General features: G+C 32.5%; 1 protein-coding gene across 1 annotated transcript; it reads left to right on the top strand.

Moving 5' to 3' along the window:
- Positions 1 to 334: 334 nt before the first annotated feature.
- Positions 335 to 7742, top strand: LOC147067305 (peroxiredoxin-2-like). The gene is made up of 7 exons (XM_085953715.1): positions 335 to 557; positions 658 to 709; positions 1604 to 1745; positions 3396 to 3531; positions 5110 to 5215; positions 5998 to 6126; positions 6575 to 7742. The coding sequence occupies exons 1-7, from the start codon at positions 525 to 527 to the stop codon at positions 6667 to 6669; spliced, it is 693 nt and encodes a 230-aa protein (XP_085809841.1). The 5' UTR covers positions 335 to 524; the 3' UTR covers positions 6670 to 7742.
- Positions 7743 to 21805: the final 14063 nt, after the last annotated feature.

Here is a 21805-nt window from a genome sequence, read left to right as displayed (position 1 = left end):
GATGTTTTATTTTAAAACTCCCGCAATGCAGTATTTTCTTCCCATTTTGAAATGCCGCTTGTACATTGACGCAATGACACCAACTTTCTATACTTTATACGGGATAATGTTGCCATTTTAATTTTCACAAGAAATATTTTGCACAACACGATTTATTTAAAAAAAATATTGACATATCCCATGTCTCTAGATATTAATAACAATATTGAATCATGCTTTCAAAACCTAATTGACTGGGTGTATAGTCTGGAAAAAAATAGAAAATATTCAAAGTCATCAAACATTTTACAAACCGTACCTGGTCCTGGCAGCACTGATTATGCACTGATTCCATGACTGATTCTAGTCGGCTGCCGAGTCTTGCAGTCATTTCAAATTTTCAATAAACCTAACCTAAAATTCATAGATTCATAATATTTAATTTTCATTTAACCCGACTGGAAGATTTAGTCTTGTTTATCAATATCCATTGTTAAGAGATATACCTACTGCATATTCTCGAAACTGTTGTACAGTTTGAAACGATGTCTTTTGTTTTGCGCAATTTGTTTCAGAAGGTGATTAATTATCTCGATTTAAATGCAATGTATTCTGATTTTACTAAGTGACAGTTCATATTATTTACACTCATCCAATTTTGTAACAATTATTTTCTAGATATCATCATCTTCCACTTTACAATATGTGAGCTCCTCTGCCATCCACTCTAGTAAGTGGTATTTTAATTATTTGTTATTGAATAACTGTCAAGGTTATAATAGGTTTCTCCAAAGCTTATCTTTCAAGGAAGTGAACTAATTGAAATTGCGTAATTTCTAGGTCTGTCTACACTGCATTTTGATTAGTTCTTTTGTTCTTATAATATTTAATCGAAATATTATTTTCTGGTATTTTTTTTATCTACAGCTTTTACAACAAATTAGGTGGGGTATGGGGTGAAGGGTAATTTTGATAGGTGTAGATTTTTCAGGTAAAAGAACTGGGTTTGGACATTATATTGTATTTTGGTAATTGTGCCGCAGAGATAGCCATGAGCTTTTATATTTTTTTTTACGAAAACAGTTTATTCCATGTAGACAATTATAATAAATACCTTTTTCTGGCGGCGCAGCGGCTTTATGATCCAATAATCGTTAATTGATAACTTGATATTTTCATACATTTTGATGCACCATTATCACAAACTACGATTATATGAGGTAATATTAGGTTGGGCTAGGTTAGATTAGGTTTGGTTTGGTCTAAAAAGAAAATTGTACAAACACGTGGACAACTCGTCGATAAACGGAAGTCGTTGCAGTCGAAGTGTGGTTAAAAATAGTAGGGGCTTATTAGTTCGCAGTTTTAAAACGTTGACAAGAAGATCTTGTTCGTTAGTAGTCAACCTTGTTTGCTACATAACATAAAGGCTTCAAGTATGAGTTCTCAGGAGAGTATGCGGGAAATATTGTTATAGATGTTCTTGTGTATATTCGGATGTCACATAATTGAGAGTATTGGGGAATTGCCGGGGAATGAAGGAGGCATGGAGATAAAACAATTTTCAGAGAATACAGCATGACATAATATACTTACCAATAAATATTATTTTACCGTTTTACAGGTTCATGTATGTTGTCACCTCGTGTACAATTGCCAGCTCCGGATTTCAGCGGTACTGCTGTCTCTAATGGAGACTTCAAAGAGATAAAATTAGCTGACTATAAAGGAAAATATTTAGTTCTTGTCTTCTATCCGTTGGATTTGTAAGTAAAATCAATGTTACAAAAATATATCTACAGTTTTATTATTCATTTAGTAAATACATTGAAATATGTGTCATATAGGTGAGACTTTTAGCTGATATTGGATTAGGATTAGTAGGTATTTCGCATTCACAGTTTTTTCATTTATGGCAGATTTTAAAACTTTTGTGGCCGATTGGTATGGGGTGGTGTGCTGTTAATGTGGTTTTAATTGTGCAGCAACTTCATGCACAACCAAACAGACTGTGGTCAATTTAGGATGATTTTGATGCATAGAGGCTTATTGCTACAGCATCATTATGTTGCCAATTCATAAACAAGCTTTAGCCAGCATTTCGAATTATTAAAATAAAATAATGTAGATTTGATAAATTTAAAATAAATTATAATGCAGGCCAATTATTATCTCCTAATTATAGTACTGTAAAAAATTAATTGCCTTTAATTATTAGTAAGTTGTATTAGTAAGCCCGTTGGCCGCGCGGCTTGTTCGTTGGACTATAACACCGTGGGTCCCAGGTTCGAATCCTGGGTCTGGCAAGTACACATATTATTTTTTTAATTTGTGTGTGAGTCAGGGTATGGACCTAATAGCCTGAGCAAGTGGCTGACATCCATTTCTCATAAAAAACAAAATCTCTTAATACAAACCTCTACTCTGTGGAGGCTCATATGATCCTATTAGGATCGGACATGGTCGAAAAAAAAAATTGTAAATAAAAAAAAATTAATTACTAACATGTTTACATAATATCTTATCTGGGTTCATTCATAACCAAAGTATTTTTTTATCACAAGTATCAATATCATTACAAATAAACTTTTATATTGAATAATCAATAAAACATTATGGACTACTAAATTAATACATAATATTATATTAACACAATGCTTACGGGCCCTTTTAATTAATTTTGTAATTAACGTGTTAATTTGCATTTGAAAAGTAATTAGCAAAAACACAATTTTGTGCGGCCCGTAAGCTATGGGTTAAGAGTGCTATAATTTCATTATAAAGTTATATTGAAATTAATTATTCAAAATAATTTATTTTTATTCTCTCGACCATGTCCAATCCTAATAAGATCATATAAGCCTCCACAGAGTGGAGGTTTGTGTTAACATATTTTATTTTTACGAGAAATGGATGTCAGCCACTTGCTCAACCTATCAGGTCCATGCTCTGACTCATACATAAATTGAAAAACAATATGTGTAATATAAATATAATATAAACACTTTACACAAACTTGTAGGACGCACAAATAACAAACGTCAAATGACTGCATGGCAAGGGGAACGTAAAGAAAACGGCTAAGGAGGATTGTAGTTCTTGAAACGGCCACGCGTCACGTTATACTTGTCGCGCTATAGTATCAGTCATAATGTTAAGTGTTACTATTTCCCTATTATTATTGGTCTGGACATAGTTACTGACCTTATTGTAATTTGATTTAATTGATTGGTTAGTCAATGTCATTACTCATTAGGATTAGACAATACACATAGTTTATTGGAGGTAACAGTGACATTTCTTTTTATCCTAAAGCCAATCATAATAAATTATGAAATGATGTGAAGAATGACTCTTTATTCTATTTTTTTTATTAATATTCAACACATTTTTCAATTATCTTTCTTTTGTTTCAGCACGTTTGTTTGCCCCACAGAGTTGGTAGCGTTCAGTGACAAAGCAAAAGAATTCCAAAAAATTGGTTGTGAAGTCATCGGAATATCGACAGACTCCAAATTCAGCCATTTAGCCTGGACACAGACTGATAGAAAGGTCAGTAATGCATTTTTGTTACATACATATTTGTTTTGTTATAGGTATAGTTAATTCATTCAATTAGATTTCCCTCTGATTAGCGATGGACAAAACATCGAGAGCGTCGACAGCTTCAAGTACCTGGGGGTACACATCACGGGAGATGGCATTTTGCAGAAAGAGCTCGCTATCCGAATGGGAATGGCTGGAGCAACATTCAACTCGATGCGAAATGTCTGGGACTCACGATTGTACTCGGTCAAAACCAAATGCCACCTATTCGACGCTTCCATTCTGACAGTGCTGCTTTACGGTAGCGAATCATGGCACCTTACGAAGGCTCAGAGTAACTGTATACTGAGCTTCGAAAACAGATGTTTGCGACGATTACTGGGTGTGCCGTGGTATGACTTTAGGAGCAACGAGGATATAAGAGAACGTACCAAGCAGCCTCTCATCACGCTGAAAGTGAAGAGGCGACGTTGGACCTGGCTCCGCCACGTGCTGCAGATGCCAGAAGAGAAGTTTAACCTGGCTTGCCTGTTCTTCAAGCCGACCAGATTCCGGCGACCTGGAAGGCCGCTAAATACAATCTACAGAGTGTATACGGCGGAGCTACGGGATGCTGGTTTGACCTGGAACGAAGCAAGAAGACTGGCGAGCGACAGGGATTCTTGGAGGCGCCGCGTGGTGTCCATATGCTCCAGCTAAGGGGCGGATATGGCCAAAGAAGAAGATAGTTAATTCAAAAATCCGTGTGATGAGAGCATAAGGTTGCAATTTATTGATGCAATTAACATTTTGATTATATTTATGTTCAGTGTTACCAACAAGCTTTAAATTTAACATTTTTGACACCACACGCAGGTTAAAGTTTCCAATATAGAATATTAATTACATCAGATTTACTTGAAAGTCAACATGCTGGATATCTTCACAAAAAAATAATAATATAACATGCAAATTTAAAACATACATTATTCTTTAGTTGTATGATTTATTTTATTAGTTCTTCTTCATGCTTTGTTCTCATGAAAATAATGTTCATTAATATATTTGTTTAACTGGTTCTATGCCTTCAGCGAGTTATCTTGCTCTTTGAGGCCGTGATCGACATGTCGCACATACAAATTTTGCGAGTTATCCCATCTGACTTTAAACTCAAATTACTAACCACTTACGATTGATCTCCATAATCTAAAAAAATATTGTTATGGCCGCAATAATACATACTGTCAGCAGTAAATCCATGCACGTGTAAACGGGGTAAACACCGTTTGTAACTATAGATGCTTAGTATGCAACATTTTTACATTATGTCATTACATCTTCCCCACATTTTCTATTGATAATGGGTTTGAAAATACATCATTCTTATACTATGAAATGCCTAATACAATGGTAATTCAAATAGTTGAAGATTTAAAAGTCTTGTGTTATTTAGTTTTTAATGTCTGTCATGTTTGTTATATAAAGTGCACACTGTTTATGTTATAAATCGTGATTAACTCATATTTTAGTGAATAAGTAATCGTAAGTATCTCAATTCAATTTAATCCTCCAAAAAGTATTATATTATATTTTGTTTGAATTTAGGATGGTGGAGTTGGTAAACTGAATATTCCTCTTCTCGCCGATTTTACAAAGCAGATAGCTCGTGATTACGATGTCCTCATTGAGAAAGACGGGATCGCTCTAAGGGGTATATGATTTGTTGACTATTCATTCAGTAATTATTAATTCTTAACAAACATTAAAAAATATCATGTCCTAAACCAAAGGTTTCCAAGTGTGGACCTTGACACCCTGGAGCACCGTGATTAATCCACAGGTCCACTGCAGGATATCTGGAAATTTTAATAACTACTGGCAATCTTAATTCAATGCGTTAATATGTATGATTATAATGATAACACAGCATACTGCTCTTTCCTTGTTCCACGCATTATGCACATTGTTCAAATTGGAAGTGGTTTTATCTCACAATATATATATTTAAAAAAAAAAGTATCTGAATATGCATAAGCCTAGCACCACCTTCAAGGTGATAATATAGAGAATTTTACATAGATTTAATGTTCAATCTCTATCTAATTTTACATTGTCAGAGTTAGAGAGCCTGGTTAAGTTGTCTACGTTAATAAAAAAATATTTGGATATGGAACTAGTTAAGTTTTGTATATTAGTAAAGGACGGACAACCAAATCCTAGTTTCTTTTGTGATAATTTACCTCTGTAAAGCTGGTTTTTGAGGGTAGCTGTAATAAAAACTAAATATTGAATCTCAATGTTGGAAAAGTAACAAGGGTAGCTGTGTCACGTTTGATTACAAAATTTGATAAACCATATGGTATCAATAGATTGCATGGAAAAAGTTGTATTCGCTAAGTGGGATAAATTTTTTTGAAAATTGCTGCCGTACAGCCAAATTGTTATATCGAATATAATATTATAACAATATAAATTGAGAATGTTTTTCCCTAGGTCTATTCATTATCGACAAGAATGGAATTCTCAGGCAGTCAACTGTAAATGATCTTCCAGTAGGTCGATCGGTTGATGAAACTCTTCGATTGGTGAAGGCTTTCCAGTTCGCTGATGAGCATGGAGAAGGTAAAGAAATATGAATTGTTATACTAATGACTAATGCTTCTTGACAGTTCTTGCAGTAATGTGATCTACGCAAACCAGGGTCACAATATAGTTAATAAGAAGAGTAAAATCCAGCATGGGAGCTTAATACCAGGGACATGTAGTTATGCATCGAGCTGTTGTAATAGTCTTATAATGCATAATTTTAAATTGAGGAAAAAAGTTTCGCCCAAGAATAGCTGAAAGTCAGGTTGGTGATTGGCATCAAAACAAAGTTTTCTGGGATCATCCATCCATGGTAGACATCATTCAAATGCATGTCAGAAGTGTTTTTCAGTTTAGTACATATTGCAATTTTTTTATAAAATCATCATAAAGGGTTCTATGGATGGGTTTATAGCCTGAGTTTTGAGTCCGACCCCCTTTAATGAATGTAAAAAGAATTTAGTTGTGATTTTATTATTTTCAGTTTGCCCTGCGAATTGGCATCCAGAAACCAATGCTGCAACCATCAAACCAAATCCAGCTGAAAGCAAGGACTATTTCAAGAAAGCAAATCAATAATAACAAAAATGTAGGAATTTTACCAACTTATAGTTTGCATTCATTTATACAATATGGCTTGTACCGTTTCGCAAGAAGAAAAGATGATTTTTTTGTCATTCTTTCACTGACATTATTACTTATAGGAAAATATACATTTAATTATTTAATGAATAATTTTGTTACCTGCCAAATAATAGTTCAATTTTATTTTAATTAATCAATTGTTTTTCAGGGATTATTAATTTATGGTGTAGAATATAATTTTATTTATAAATCTCGATGGAGGCTATTTTTGTTAAGGATTTTATGCGTTTCATAAATACATTTTATTGCACTTATCTTGCCTCGAATGTTCATAGACTATTTTAAATTAAAATAATAGGTTTGTAACATTTATAAATCTGATTCTCATAAACTATAATCTCAGTAATTTAATTAATTGGTATTAGAAAAATAATGATATATGGGTTGCAACATTTTCCCAAATGTGTATTATATTATATAGATGACAAATGATTATTGTTAGTTATCTTATAGAGCCCTGTCATGACGTTACAGGTGTGTGAAGTATTATATTATATTCATTCTTTGCGAGCTGGATTTACTAATATGTAATCTTTTTTCAAAATTATGATAATTGTAATATTATATTAATGGCTGATTTTAAAATGTAATATAGTTACATATGTACAACATTTCGGACAATATGATCTGTATATTTCTAATGATTAATTGATAATATGTTGTATTAAATTCTGTTACTCACCAAATGATATCATAATTATTGTTAAAACAAAAATGACTTTCTGTGTATTATTATAGTGATAAGAGAGTTACCTATATAATTTATTGAGGAATGAAGAATCGGTTACAATTTTATTTTGTCATTTAATTACAATTTTCTCCTACAAATACCATGACTTGTTTGTTGTTTATTTGTAAATTTGTATTAATATTGCATGTAGCTCATCCTGCCTTTATCAGTATAACCAAAAGTTCATGCAATATCAATATGGGATATCATTTTGTACTTGTTTTGTAATGTAATTTATTGGAAAAAAAATATATAAAGTTTTTCTTTTATTAAACCAACTTGGTGATTTATTTTTCATGCCTGGGCCCTATCTGGATATTGTAAAGATTACTACTTCTACAAAGGACTATTTTTCCTTTGAATTCTTTCATCACATATACATAGTATCCGGTAAGCTACATGTTAGTTTAATTAAGTTGTCATGACATTGTAGAATAGTATGTTTAAGAACATTTAAATTGGAGTATCAGAGGAGCATGCATAGGATGTAAAATTAAATTAAATTGAAATAACGTCAAAATTAAATGCATAAACAAAAATACTACAGTTGCTAATTAGTGACATCACATCACGTCAAGACGTCATTATTATAGCCAATTTAAAAATTTTGATTCCCCGATAATTTAAATATTGAAATTGTCAAGAATGATGAAATTGTTCATCACGTGGCACAATATAAATTAAATAAAATATTTTATTTCACATAAAAATATATAATATTCCATTTGGGTCATCTATTGCGACCTGGGTTTCGCCTTTCGGCATCTTCAGGCACTATGCACACTCACCAATGGTAAATGCACACTGATAACCAATACGGTTAATAATAAAGTTCTAAAAAAATTTACAAGGTTCTCAATTCCTGTGGTGAATGCTTTTAATGAAACCATGGGGTTGCGATTTTTGATGGCAGTACTGCACTGACAAGTGACAGGAGCCAGCCATTTTGTATTTTTGAATCTGTGCACTGCTTCCATTATGCAAGTATGACGTCAGCGGATGCATTTTTTTGACATTTATAAGGATTTGTGACATTTCATACATCGGGGTCTCAAGACAGTTATTTCTGTCCATAGGAGCCATGTTTCCTAGATGGACATTTATTCCCCTCCAATGGCTCTGAAATGGAGTAGGTTGAGTTCAAGGTTCGAGAGACTAAGTATTCATTTCTATTTATTGTAAATTGTAAAGCAATATGAAAAAATGACACTATTCTTATTTACATTTATTATTGTAATGGTACATGTGATAAGTATTTTAATTTGTTGCTGGTTTTTGAGCAGATAACATTAATTCTGAGAAGATTGAAATAATATGTGAGTCAGAATGTAATAACCTCGTCCTCACAATACTAAATACACCTGGATGTCGTTGGTTGAAGTTTGACCGCTACTTTACTTATCTTGTCATTAACAATTTACGGAAAATGATAGGAAACATAAATACAGTCATTAGCAAGTCTAGTGACGCGAAGTATTTTTGTAAACGCAGGAAAAAATCAAATTATGATAATTACATTATTACTGCTGTAATATTTTTTGTATGGGATGTTATTTTAACGCTTTTTAAATGGATAAAGCAAAAACACAACACATATTACCTGCTGGCAACAGTATGAAATGAACTGTCAAGTGACATGACAAAAAAAAATGCTGATGAATATCTGCTTGTGTAACCTCCAAATGAAATGATTTTATTTACCATGTGTAATCCTAAGAAGACCATAGGCCTCTCCACAGAGGTTGTATTAACAGATTTTTGTTTTTATGAGAAATGGATGTTAGCTATTTGCTCATCCTATTAGGTTCATACTCTGGGTCCAAACCCACATTGAAAAATATGTGAATTTTGCCAGATAAGGGATTCAAACTCGGGACCCTTGGCAATAAGCTGATGCGGTAACTGCTCGTCCATCGTGTGAAAATAAATATTTCAAAATAGTACATGTTACTATTTTCGATCCTAGGCAGAACATAATTTTGGTCCTCGAAACAGAATAGAAAATAAATTAATAGGCTTTTTACCATGTGTAATCCTAAGAAGACCATAGGCCTCTCCACAGAGGTTGTATTAACAGATTTTTGTTTTTATGAGAAATGGATGTTTGCTATTTGCTCATCCTATTAGGTTCATACTCTGGGTCCAAACCCACATTGAAAAATATGTGAATTTTGCCAGATAAGGGATTCAAACCCGGGACCCTTGGCAATAAGCTGATGCGGTAACTGCTCGTCCATCGTGTGAAAATAAATATTTCAAAATAGTACATGTTACTATTTTCGATCCTAGGCAGAACATAATTTTGGTCCTCGAAACAGAATAGAAAATAAATTAATAGGCTTTTTACTAGTAATGCGTGTTGGCCATGCCTTCATAGATGGCAATTATGTTTCAGGAGGCAATAAAATCCCCGGAAAAAAATATTTTTTAATACCTATTAATATTATAAAATAAATATGTTATATTTAATTCCATAATCAGAATCTTATACTGAAATATTAGAAGTACATACTTATGTATGTTCAGCGTTCGAAATTGAAAATTTTACGAACTGGAGTGCTAAATAATTTTTCGAAAATATTAACATAGTTAACTAACTAATTTTATGTATATTTTATAAAAATAAGTGTTAGATTTTTTCTTATATGGCTTATCTTGGTCAGTCGGTCTATTCTATATACAATGCGGCTATTGTCGGTAGTTTATCATATTTATTTATTGAGGCAGTTAATTGTTACAATAAGTTAACCGTTAAACATTGTCAAAAAGTGCTTTGTTTTAATAGCCTCTCTCTTGGCTGTGTTAACTTTTAGAGCGAGATAGACAGTTTAGACCGCTAACTTATTGTAACAATAATTATAAACCTCAATACATAAATATAATAAACTACCATCGATAGCTGCCTTAGAATAGACCCACAGATGGTCAAATTAATTTGTCTATGAGATGGAGAGATAATTTTAGGGATTCCGGAAGAGCGCTCCGGTACATTTCGAACTTTGCGTATGTTGTGTACCAAAAAGTGGATAATCAACGTGGTAGGTAATGCAAAATAATAATATGTAAAAATACACAATAATAATTATATTTAGACGTTTGACATCATAGTTGTAAACAAAAATACCTAAAAGGATCATTCAATGTTAATAGACTGGGCTAGAAAGTATCCTAAGGCAGCGAATCCCATCCGGGGATTTGTCAGAATTAGAAAAAGATGAAAGAAATACAAATTAATACATTATTGAAGTAGTGACGTTTTATAATAATATGTATTTATTAATAAAAATGAGGTATTGAATTGTGAATGATGTTCAAAATTCAGTTAAATATGTACTGTGATGGCAAACAGTAATAACTGCTGTCGACACAATTTTACAGAAAAGCGAAAACAAAGTTTAGCAAACAGTGTGGCGCGTTAGTTTATAAGATATTTTGAAGTATTTTATATCAAAATAAGCGAAATTAGCATCCCAACACAAACCTTTAATCATTCATTTTACGAAGATTGAAGTTTTATTGTTATCTTGCATTTCAAGCGGATATATATTTTTGCCATATCAACCCTTTTTTACATTCGGTCAGATGCAGATATCTTTTAATATTACTTTGCGACTAATAAAGTTGCAGCGCTAATATTTTGCCACATTAAAAAGTGTACAATTTGGAACATATGGAAGAAAACGTGTATGAAAAGTGAAAAAACTGCAGTTATAACCATCTGCCATCATAGTACCGAAATAATAACATTTTTGAGCATAGGTTCTATTAGTGACAGCGCTCAAAATGAACAGTTTTACGAACCGGAGCGCTCAATATTTTTTCGAAAATATTAATATAATAATTATTTAATTATACTTATGTATATTGTATAAAAATAAGTGTGTTAGATTTTTTTTTATAATATGGCCTATCTCTAGCTTCTTAAATGGTCAAAATATTTTTTACACGAGATGGAGCGATAATTTTGGGGATTTCATGAACCGGAACGGCGCTCCGGTGCGCTCTGGTCAATTTCGAGCCCTGATTAGTGATGATACATTTTTCATCTGTGGTGACAACAGATTGAGGGTATTTATGGATATATGTATGTAATTGATTTTTAAAGAGTTTCTTTGTATGTATCCGTTTAAGATATCCACGCAAAATAATAAAATATAGTAGGTAACATATTATAATTTGTTACTAAAATAGTAAGGGTATAATTGTGACAGGCCACTCTTTGGCTAGTTGTGTCACTGCCTAGTGATTTAGATGTATATTTTGTAAGATACACCTTTGGATTCATGTGTTAGCGAGTCCTTGTGATTTAACGAAACATTTCAATAGTTCTGCCAAATTCATACGGTTGAGAAAAAAAATTCTGCAAAAATGTACCTACTTAACTTCTTGTACAGCAAAGGGCGACAAGAAATAGAGTCATATGGCTATAAAGATTGAAGAGGAATTTTTTTCTCATGAATTTGTTTCATAGATAGTAAAAAAAGTCACATTATGTAATAAATAGATTTTCTATAATATGAAAATAAAATAAGTACCTACCTAAGTAGGTGGCTATTTTTTTGGTTCTTTCATATTTATAATTGTGGGAAGGGAGTTGGCAATTTTGGATTGGCATCCAGGCGGGGCACTAAGTTTTATACTATTTAAAAGGGTTTTACAAAAAAACCTTAAAAATTACCCTTAGTATATTATTATTATGCATTCATCATGCCATTATTGCCAAAGTTCATGTTTTCATAAAAGTGCACAATTTATTCGATTTTCCGAGATTTATCGCCGACATAGACAACAATTTAATAAACCCACCGAAGTTCATAATATTATTTCTAAACAAATCAAATTTATAATATTATATACGTCTGTACCAATGTATGAAATTCTAAAGAAACGTTTGCATGTCACATTCTTATTTACAATTTAAACCCTGTTATAACCAGGGCTCGAAATGGACCGGAGCGCCGTTCTGGTTCATAAAATTCTCAAGATTATCGCTTTGTCTCGTGGAAATACTTATTAATTTGGCCATCTGAGCTAGATATGCCATATAATAAAAATCGAACACACTTATTTTTTATAAAATACACAGATAATTAGATAACTATGTTAATATTTTTGTAAAATTATCGATCGCTCCAGTTCGTAAAATTTTCCATTTCAAGCGCTGGTTATAACCAAAAACATCCACAATCAATACTTTTTCCATTTTGTAAAATACACAACGTCTTACGAACTTACCATCAGTCTTTCATGTAAGTTTATTAAGTTAAAAACAAATAATTTCCACGGAAACATAATATACTGAAGTTTAGTGTTACTTTTAGTATTTTACTGATAAATATAAATAGTAAATAACTACCTATATTATGTGTTTTTTTTTACATATTAATACTGTCTACAATGTATTGGTTTAAATAAGGTGGTATTTATAATTATTCAATATGCGTTAGAAAACTGCCCAGAAAAAATGTTTGAATTCAATAAACTCTTTCATTACAAATTATTGATATCAATGATTTTCGCAGCTGCTTAAAAATATTATGATAAATAGGTAAATCAACACAAACACGAGATTCCAGATCAGCAAAGAAAGGAATAATGTTTTCTACAATGAATGTTGTAGGTTTATAATATAATTCCTTATAACTTATATTAATTTAAATTCAGATAAAATAACCCACCTTGATTCCATAGGCATTATATTAGATACCTAGTACTTCAGTCAATTAGGTTAATCGGTACAAGCTTGGCAAACCAAAAATTTCCAGTGCTTGATATGGACCGGAGTACACCTGAGTATAGCTCCGGTTTCTAAAATCGTTGAGGATACCATTCCGTCTCGTGAAATCAAATCCTCGAGGACAGCGAGCCGTCTAGTAAAATATTTAATAATACGTTCAGGTTCAGATTGAGAATTTGAGGAAAATGAATTGGTATGTTATAAAAAATCACGAATACAATACAATAAATATTTTTCTATAAAAAAATATTTTACTGGTTGAGTACCTATCTCTGCTTTTTAATGGCCCTTACATACGCTCGTAAGAATGTGCGAAACAGTGGTGAATGATGAAATAATTGAGAACAATAGTAAACTTTTGAAACAATGGCATTTAAATAAATCCAAACCAACCCTTCAAAATGAATCAATATTTTTACCAAAGTTATTTTTTGCTTCAATGAATTTCTTTTATCACGTAAAACAATAGCATTTTGTACCTACTGAAAAAAATAACACCCACCATAAAAATAAAATTTATTGTTTTTTTCCCTAAGTTACATATATATGTATCTACTGAGGTTTGAGTTTTCAACTCACCAATCACAAAACTCTTTGTGCCAATTGTGAACATTTCTGCCAATATTTTTCTATTTTTTCTGATTATGTAGGTATCTTATGTTGTTTAATATAGAACGCTGCATTCGTATTGTGTATTATTTATTTGAATAAAAAGATAGTTCACTAAACTCTTTCCAATTTGAAAAAATTTGAGAGTTTTATGGCTATTTACTGGCAGAAAAATATGTTTTTTTTGTTAAATAACTGACCAAACCAATGGGTAATTTTTATTAGCTAAGTAGTTCATTATTTTATTTGTTTTAACGTTTTACCCACTCAGATTACATTCAGTGCAGGGCTCGAAATGGACCGGAACGCACCGGAGCGCCGTTTCGGTTCGTGAAATATCTAAAATTATCGCTTCGTTTTGTGGAAAAAATATTTTGACCGTCTGAGCTAGATAGGCCATATTCCTAATAGAAAATATAACACGTTTATTTATATAAAATGCACATAAAATGTTATAACTGTAAATATATTCAGAAAATGGTCGAGCGCTCCGGTTAGTAAAATTTTCCATTTCGAGCGCTGATTCAGTGATGTTTGAATAATAATTATTCACAATGAAACGACTTCGTATACCTACTTATATTATTTAAGTTGCCATTGTTATTGTGTATTGCACGTAGATTTAAAAAGTGTTATATATATTATGAAAAACTAGAATATTATATAACCAACACGTCGTGTTAGAAAATTAGTTCCGTTTCGTGAAATTTTCTATTTCGAGCACTGCAAACCTCATAAACCCTAGATAAAGCAAGGGAAATCAAAAAAATCTGGATGATAACACAATAACCTTTTTCAATAAAACAAAAAAAAAAGATTTATTTGGTGGGAGTAAACTGGTTGTTGAATATTTTGAATCTCACTTCTGTCTAAAGGTAATGTAATGGAACTCTGTGTATCAGGGCATACATGGCATATTGATTTATTAAACGAGATTTTGTTCCTCTTCTTCCTGGCGCTACAACCCTATATAGGTTAAGGCCTCCTCCAGCATCTGCCTCCATCCAGGTTTGTCAAAAGGTACCAAGTGTGTGTCTACACCAAGGTGTCCAAGGTACGATCCATCTTGTACGAGGTCGGCCAGGTCTTCGTTCGCCTTCCGGTTTCCCGAATGTTAGTTTATTTGTCATGCATGACTCGTCCACCCTGTGTACATGGCTGATGTTCAGCCATCTAAGGTGGCCCAATTTGATGGACTGTACAATGCGCGGGCCCTCGAACAAAGGGCTACCTAAATACTCCAATTGGGAGTTATTCAATTGATGGGTCTGAAGATGCCACGCAGCACGCTCCATTCGAATGAGCCCAATACTCTTTCCATGGTTTTAGTCATGCACCAGGTCTCTGAGCCATACATTACAACTGGTCTTATTAGCATTTTGTACAATATGCATTTTAAGACGTGTCGACCGAGACGAAGCAACAATAATTGTTACCTAACACAATTCTTAATTCTTAATTACGATTTATACTAGTTATTAGAGGGGTACAGTAACACGAAATTGCTTTCAGAAGAAGGCGTTCTCAAAAGTGCTGCTGTACTCCTGAAAGTATCACAAGGTCTGTCCGGGCCTTTTGATACAACCGTATATTTGATTTTATAGGTAGACACTTATCAGTTTTTTTACAGTTCAATAAAATTTCAAATATTTATTTATTTTTATTTATTTATTTATTTGAAAAAGACACGTTGAGTACATAACAAATTATTAATTCAGGACGTTCACAACATGACATTTAGAATAAAAAATACAAGTAATCAGTTCGGAAAATCAGAAAAAAACAAAGTGGAGGAAAAAAAGAAAGCAAAAATAGTTTTATACAAAAGAAATAAAATTTAAAAAAACAACAATGATTCAAAAAGTACAAATTAAACAATAAAATAGAATTTAAAAAACAGAATATATAATGGATCGCCAAAAATATCTACATCTCTAGGGAGTGCATTGACCAACCGCACAGCCCTCGCTATTGGTGCCTGGTGAGCCTGACATGAGGAAACAGCTTTCACCCAAAATAGGTCATGGCTGCGACCACGCATGTAATTGACGGGTGCGTAAAAATTTAAATTTTCTAGAATATCGGGATTGAAAATGATACCACGTGAGAGCAGGGAAAAATGCTTTAAGAGCAGAAGTGACCTACGAGCTTCAAGAGAATGAAAGACGAGCATGCCTTGAAGAAAGTTAGTCGGAAAAGACTCGTTTGAGAAGGTGTCAAAAGGAAAATAATTATAAACTTTAAAATAGAGATGACGAAGATTTTTTTTCTGAACACGCTCTAAAACAAGCTTATAGGAAACTTCATGAGGACTCCAGATGATGGAGCCATACTCAAGAATACTCCGTACTAACGACACATAGAGTGTACGTAAAACAGTTGGATTCTTGAATGAATTGGCTTGTCTCATGACGAATCCTAGAAGCTTGCTCGCACGCAATGCCCTAGAAGTGATGTGCGAGCGAAATGATAAACGTGAGTCAAACAATATGCCAAGATCTTTAATTTCTGATTGACGCTTCAGTAATCTATTTGACATATTATTATAGTTGAAAATAATTGGAGATCTTGATTTCGAAAAGCTAATACACACACATTTATCAGTATTAAATTCGAGTTTATTTTTTTTCGCCCAAATTTCAATTGAGGTTATTTTGTAACATGTGACAATCTAATTCATTGTGAATTGACGCATATAATTTTAAATCGTCTGCAAAGAGTAAAAACTGGATTCCATTTATAACATTGACAATGTCATTAATGAATATAAGAAACATAATTGGACCAAGATTTGATCTTTGAAGAACGCCTGAATAAGTTTGAAAGACGTCGGATCTACACCTTGCATACTCCACATATTGACAGCGATGCGAAAAGTAAGATTTGAAAAAGTTTATAAAATTTATAGATCTACCTACTGCACTTAATTTGTTAATGAGAATATCATAATCTACCCGATCAAAAGCCTTTGACATATCTGTATAAATTGCGTCCACTTGACAATTTACGTTCAGCGAATGAGATATGTACTCAGTAACGTCATAACTCATAAGGTTTGTAACTGTTGACCGAGCTGATCGAAATCCATGCTGAGCGTCAGTCAGTTGACCGTCATTGTTGAATGGACTACAGTTAGTAGTTACCATATTACCATTATCTATTATGTAAATGCGATTCAAGTTTTATAGTTTGTCTCGTGATATTGAGTGTACCTACCGCGTTTTTTTTTCGCTGGAGTAAATCACGAGTAGGTTATTTGTCTTCAGTCAAAAAACAGGTTCGCAGAAAAAATAGATTCGCCGTCTGCTAATTATAAATGGTTGCACTAAAAGTTATTAACAAGCATACAATGCGCATATATCTAGGATCATTTATGTATACCTCTTAGTTTCAATCATATTTATTTGCATGTAATCAGGGCCATATGTGTTATGGCAAGCAACATAGACAAATGTCCAGAGAGATGAACGAGTGGGGTGTCACGTTGCGTCTTGCCAAACCCTACTTATCAGAAATCAAGGCAAAGGAAATTTTTGCACCTACATCGATGCAGCTTTTGGCGACCATACTTAAGCATCCACCCATACAGATGACCATGGCCCCACATACTAAAGCGGGCCCTCAGGCTAGGTTATTTAGCGGCCCCCCCTGCCTATCGATATGGTTAAAGGCAGTGTAACGCTCTATAGTGGTATTTAAGCTAAAATTAATGGTATTCAGTGTATTATTAGCGATTTTTGTATTTTTAATGCGTTATCTCGAATTGTGGAGTTTTTGAGTATCGACACATAATAATCAAAAATTATGTAGCACTGTCACGGAATTATTTAAAAAAAAAATGTTGTGAAAATTTGAAGTGGCGCCGCAGGCGACTTTTTCCAGACCATCTATGGATCGTGCGCTATTGATTCACATGTAATATTGTATTAAAAACAGTATTTCTATTAAGTTGGTTTTTGACTATACATTTTCTGCAACCCTCCCCCCGCCTCTAACTCCTTCGTCACAAATCATCACATTATACCAGACCCTCTCCCTTCATAGGAGTGAGGTCACATATAGACGGCCTCTTATATTATTACCATGGCCCCCACACCCTGAAGCGGGCTTCCAGGCTAGGATTTTTGGCGCCCCCCCCTACCTATCGCTATAGATAATGGCAGTGTGACGCTCTACAGTAGCGTTTATCAAATAATGGTGTACGCGGTAAAATTAATGTTTATATTTAGTGTATTGTTTTATATTTTAATACATTAATTTGAATTATGAAGTTATCGAGTATTAATACACAATTAAAAATTGTGTCGTACAACCACATAATTTTAAATTTAAATAATAACATTATTGAAGGAAAAAAGCGCCGCAGGCGACTTTTTTATTACTATTATAGAGAGTTTGTGATGTGTGTTTATATCACTTATCTGGTCGACTCGCCACGCCGGGCCCTTCCTGAGCCCGGGCCCCCAGGCTAAAGCCATGTCAGCCCCCCCTTTGTGAGGGCCATGATTATTACAGTTTGTATAAATTTTGTTGTCGAAGATCTTATTAATTAGAAGATCCAAAATCGACGTCATACCGCAAAAAAACTGACATACATGCGCGTATGTACTGCGGCGCGTGAGGTAGGTATTTGCAAAAAAATATATTAAAATAATTAACAGCTAGAAAGCTTCATCGGTTGCCCCTCAAGCTAAAGACGTGATTAAAGCATTTATTGTTTGATCTACTGTCATTTTTTGCATCGACATTATTATTTTCATCAGCAGTCTGCTATGGGCACGTAAGCATGTGTAGTTTTTTTTAGTCTGCCATTCTAATCCGACATCATTATGATGAGCGATGTGTGAAATTAATCAATTGTTGAACCCATAGATTTTAGCAACTGCTCCCATAAATCATAGTATGTACTTGTAATTGTATAATAATGCAACACGTTGTCCTAATAATGCAATGTGTACATACATAGTCACAACGTCACAAAATTTTCTTGGAAAATTCTAATGAAATTGTTTACAATGTTTTTGAGTATCTAGGTATCTCTACCCGTAGCGTCTAAAATAAATAATATATTACTATGCACTGTGTCAATTTACGAATTTTAGCACTTCGGGATGAGCAAATATTTATTTAGAATTTTCAAATTTTATAATATTAATAAATATACCTACTAATGACGCAGCACACATAAAATATTTTTAATAAATCCCGTGACTAAAAGATACTTAAAGTTTCCATAGATTTGCATCTGGGTACCACTATTTATGCACTTTGCTTGGAAAACACGCATCTGGCGTATGGCTTTAATAGGGTGTTCATCCAAAATTTTCGAATGCGATTTTACGCCAGGTATATAATACGCCCGTATAATTGCGTTCATCCAAATTTTGTATATAAGCATCTCGCCGAATCCGTACACCGAATGCCCCTCTACCATAAGTTGAGCGAACCGATTGCTAAATTTGTCAGAGTCGATGTTTGACAGATCAACTGACAGCCCGCGTTTGTTGATAATTGTCATACCTAGGTACTTGTTTTCTTCCGTATTTCATTATGATTCAGTGAATTATTTTGATTATGGTCTAATGGTATTATCTATTTTACAATTGATCCTATAATTGGTGCTTCATTTTATTCAATCATGAATGCTTTATTTATAGGTACTAAACTTTGCTTTCGTAGATGAAGCTAATCTAGCGCAGATTCATGAAAATCAAATAAATATAATACAATATTTTTAACAACACAATTCACATCATGCTGGAATCGATTTATGCATAATAATTATAGGGTAGGTAGGCATACTATCACGATAGGTAACCATTTCCTTTCATTTGTTTATATTGTAATGATTATATTTATTTTTAATAACGTTTATTCGGCATTCTGATTATCCGGCCATAATGTACATAGTATTAATCGAAAAATAAAAGAAATAATATAAAATTATGTAATAGCGACAATGACATTAATGTCATTGAATAGCGAGTTCAAAATATGTGGACCACTAGGGCTACCTAGCGGCAAAATGTGAAAAAATATCGTTTGTTTGACAGTTAAGTGCACATAGACATCAAAAACTGACCATAGAGAAAAAATATGTTTCTGTTTTAATATAAGGAATACTTGTTTTACATAGACGTGCATATACAAACACCGTTATTTGAATGCAGCATACTGTGAGCATAATAGAACACCGCGGCAACCGAGTATACAAAGCCGAAGACAAGTCAGTGAACACTCGACAAGTTTTATTGCGGCAATAAACGGTTCCGGCGTAAGGTGAGACCGTCATAAACCATTCGGTTTTGCTAATTCCATGGATAGCCTATAAATCTAACGCTTTCCATTTTCCCATCAAGTTTGTAAGATATATAATATATTATATTTATTAACTAGTTTTTTTACTCAACGAATAATTCACAATGTTTAAGAATGTAACATTCTAATTATTGAACATAAATAATTTTGAAAACACTTTTGAGAAAATAATATATTATAACCAATAGAAAAAATCTTTTTTGAAAAAAGTAAGACACCCAGCAGGAATCGAACCTGTATAACATACTAATTATTCAATAAACATTTTTTTATTCAACAAATAATTCATAATAATTGAGAATGTAACATTCTTTTATTGAACATACATTACTTAAAAACACCTCAAATATATACCTGCTAATAATTAAAAAAGACATTACATATTTGTTAGGGTACCTATTTTACTACTTTTACTTACAGGCTTGTTTTCTATTTGTCACGATGTTATTTCATCTGATGTAGCTAATCACATATTATTTCATATCTATTTCTGTTCATCTATATAATATAACAAAATATATAATGATAAGTTTATAAGATTTGAAGAAAAAAATTAGAATATTCCGCCAGGTCTACTTGATGCTTGATACTCAATCGAGAAATCCCAACCATAATTTTGGATTGATTGTTAGAAATAAAAAGATGAAGAAAATATAATATAATATAATAAGTATGCACGGGAAAATGTTACATTCCTAACTATTCGAGGCATTGTGTGTCCGGTATGTTTTTGGGTATGCAGTGCTGGACTGCCGGAACATTTTTTTTTTACTTTAATGTCGGACTGTCCGAGATATGAAGACTCTCAATAAGAAAACTCGCAAAAAGAATATCATGTAAATATCATGCATGTACATTACAATATAATACATTGTTTTGGTATACTATTAATCAAATTCATAACTGTGTATTAGAATGAATACCAATAATTTTAAAGGGTTAACTTGATATAGACACTACGATAAAAAAATTGAGAAACTCAGCCAATTTAACATCCAATTTAACATCCAAAATGTTTATTTTTATCCTTTTTCTATTAAATAGTATCTGACAAAAAATAATAAATAGATGGACCAAAATAAAATCATTGACCCAGGTCGTCTTCCAAAAATGAAAAAAAAATGTAACCATTGTAATAAAAAACATATTAAATATTTACGAATTACAAACGATACCAATGGCGTACGAAAGTTAAAAATATAATGAAATCTACTTAAGGGGGGACATGCTCGTCGAAGGTCAAAATTGAGTTTTTATTGTATATTCAAACCATGATCCTGGACACTCCTTAAACGTTGTAGATGATCTATTTATATAATTTTGAAGCCTTATTATCCTTTATAGTTATTTTAAACATTTGATGACTGCATGAAGTATTTTTGTTACATAAAATAGTATTCTTTTAAACCTCTCGCTCTAATGTTTTAGAATATAGTCATATTTCGGTACATAACTGTGCAGTGGTGTTAAGATTTTTTACATTTATTAATTTTTAAACGCATTTATAAAACCATTAGCATAATTTATTACGAGATAATTTTTGTAAAATATTCACGATAAAAAATTATATTGATAATCTCTGTGATCCCAAATTTGACAAGAATTAGGCATTTTATTATTCAAAAAATCGGCAAGATTAACACATTTCAAGACAATTCTAAAGATATTTATTATAA

The sequence above is a fragment of the Rhyacophila brunnea genome, unplaced genomic scaffold (assembly GCF_057557595.1).
Source record: "Rhyacophila brunnea isolate RB1 unplaced genomic scaffold, BYU_Rbru_1.0 scaffold_4, whole genome shotgun sequence".
In the NCBI taxonomy this organism is placed as follows: domain Eukaryota; kingdom Metazoa; phylum Arthropoda; class Insecta; order Trichoptera; family Rhyacophilidae; genus Rhyacophila; species Rhyacophila brunnea.
This window is presented reverse-complemented; position numbering and strand designations above follow the sequence as displayed.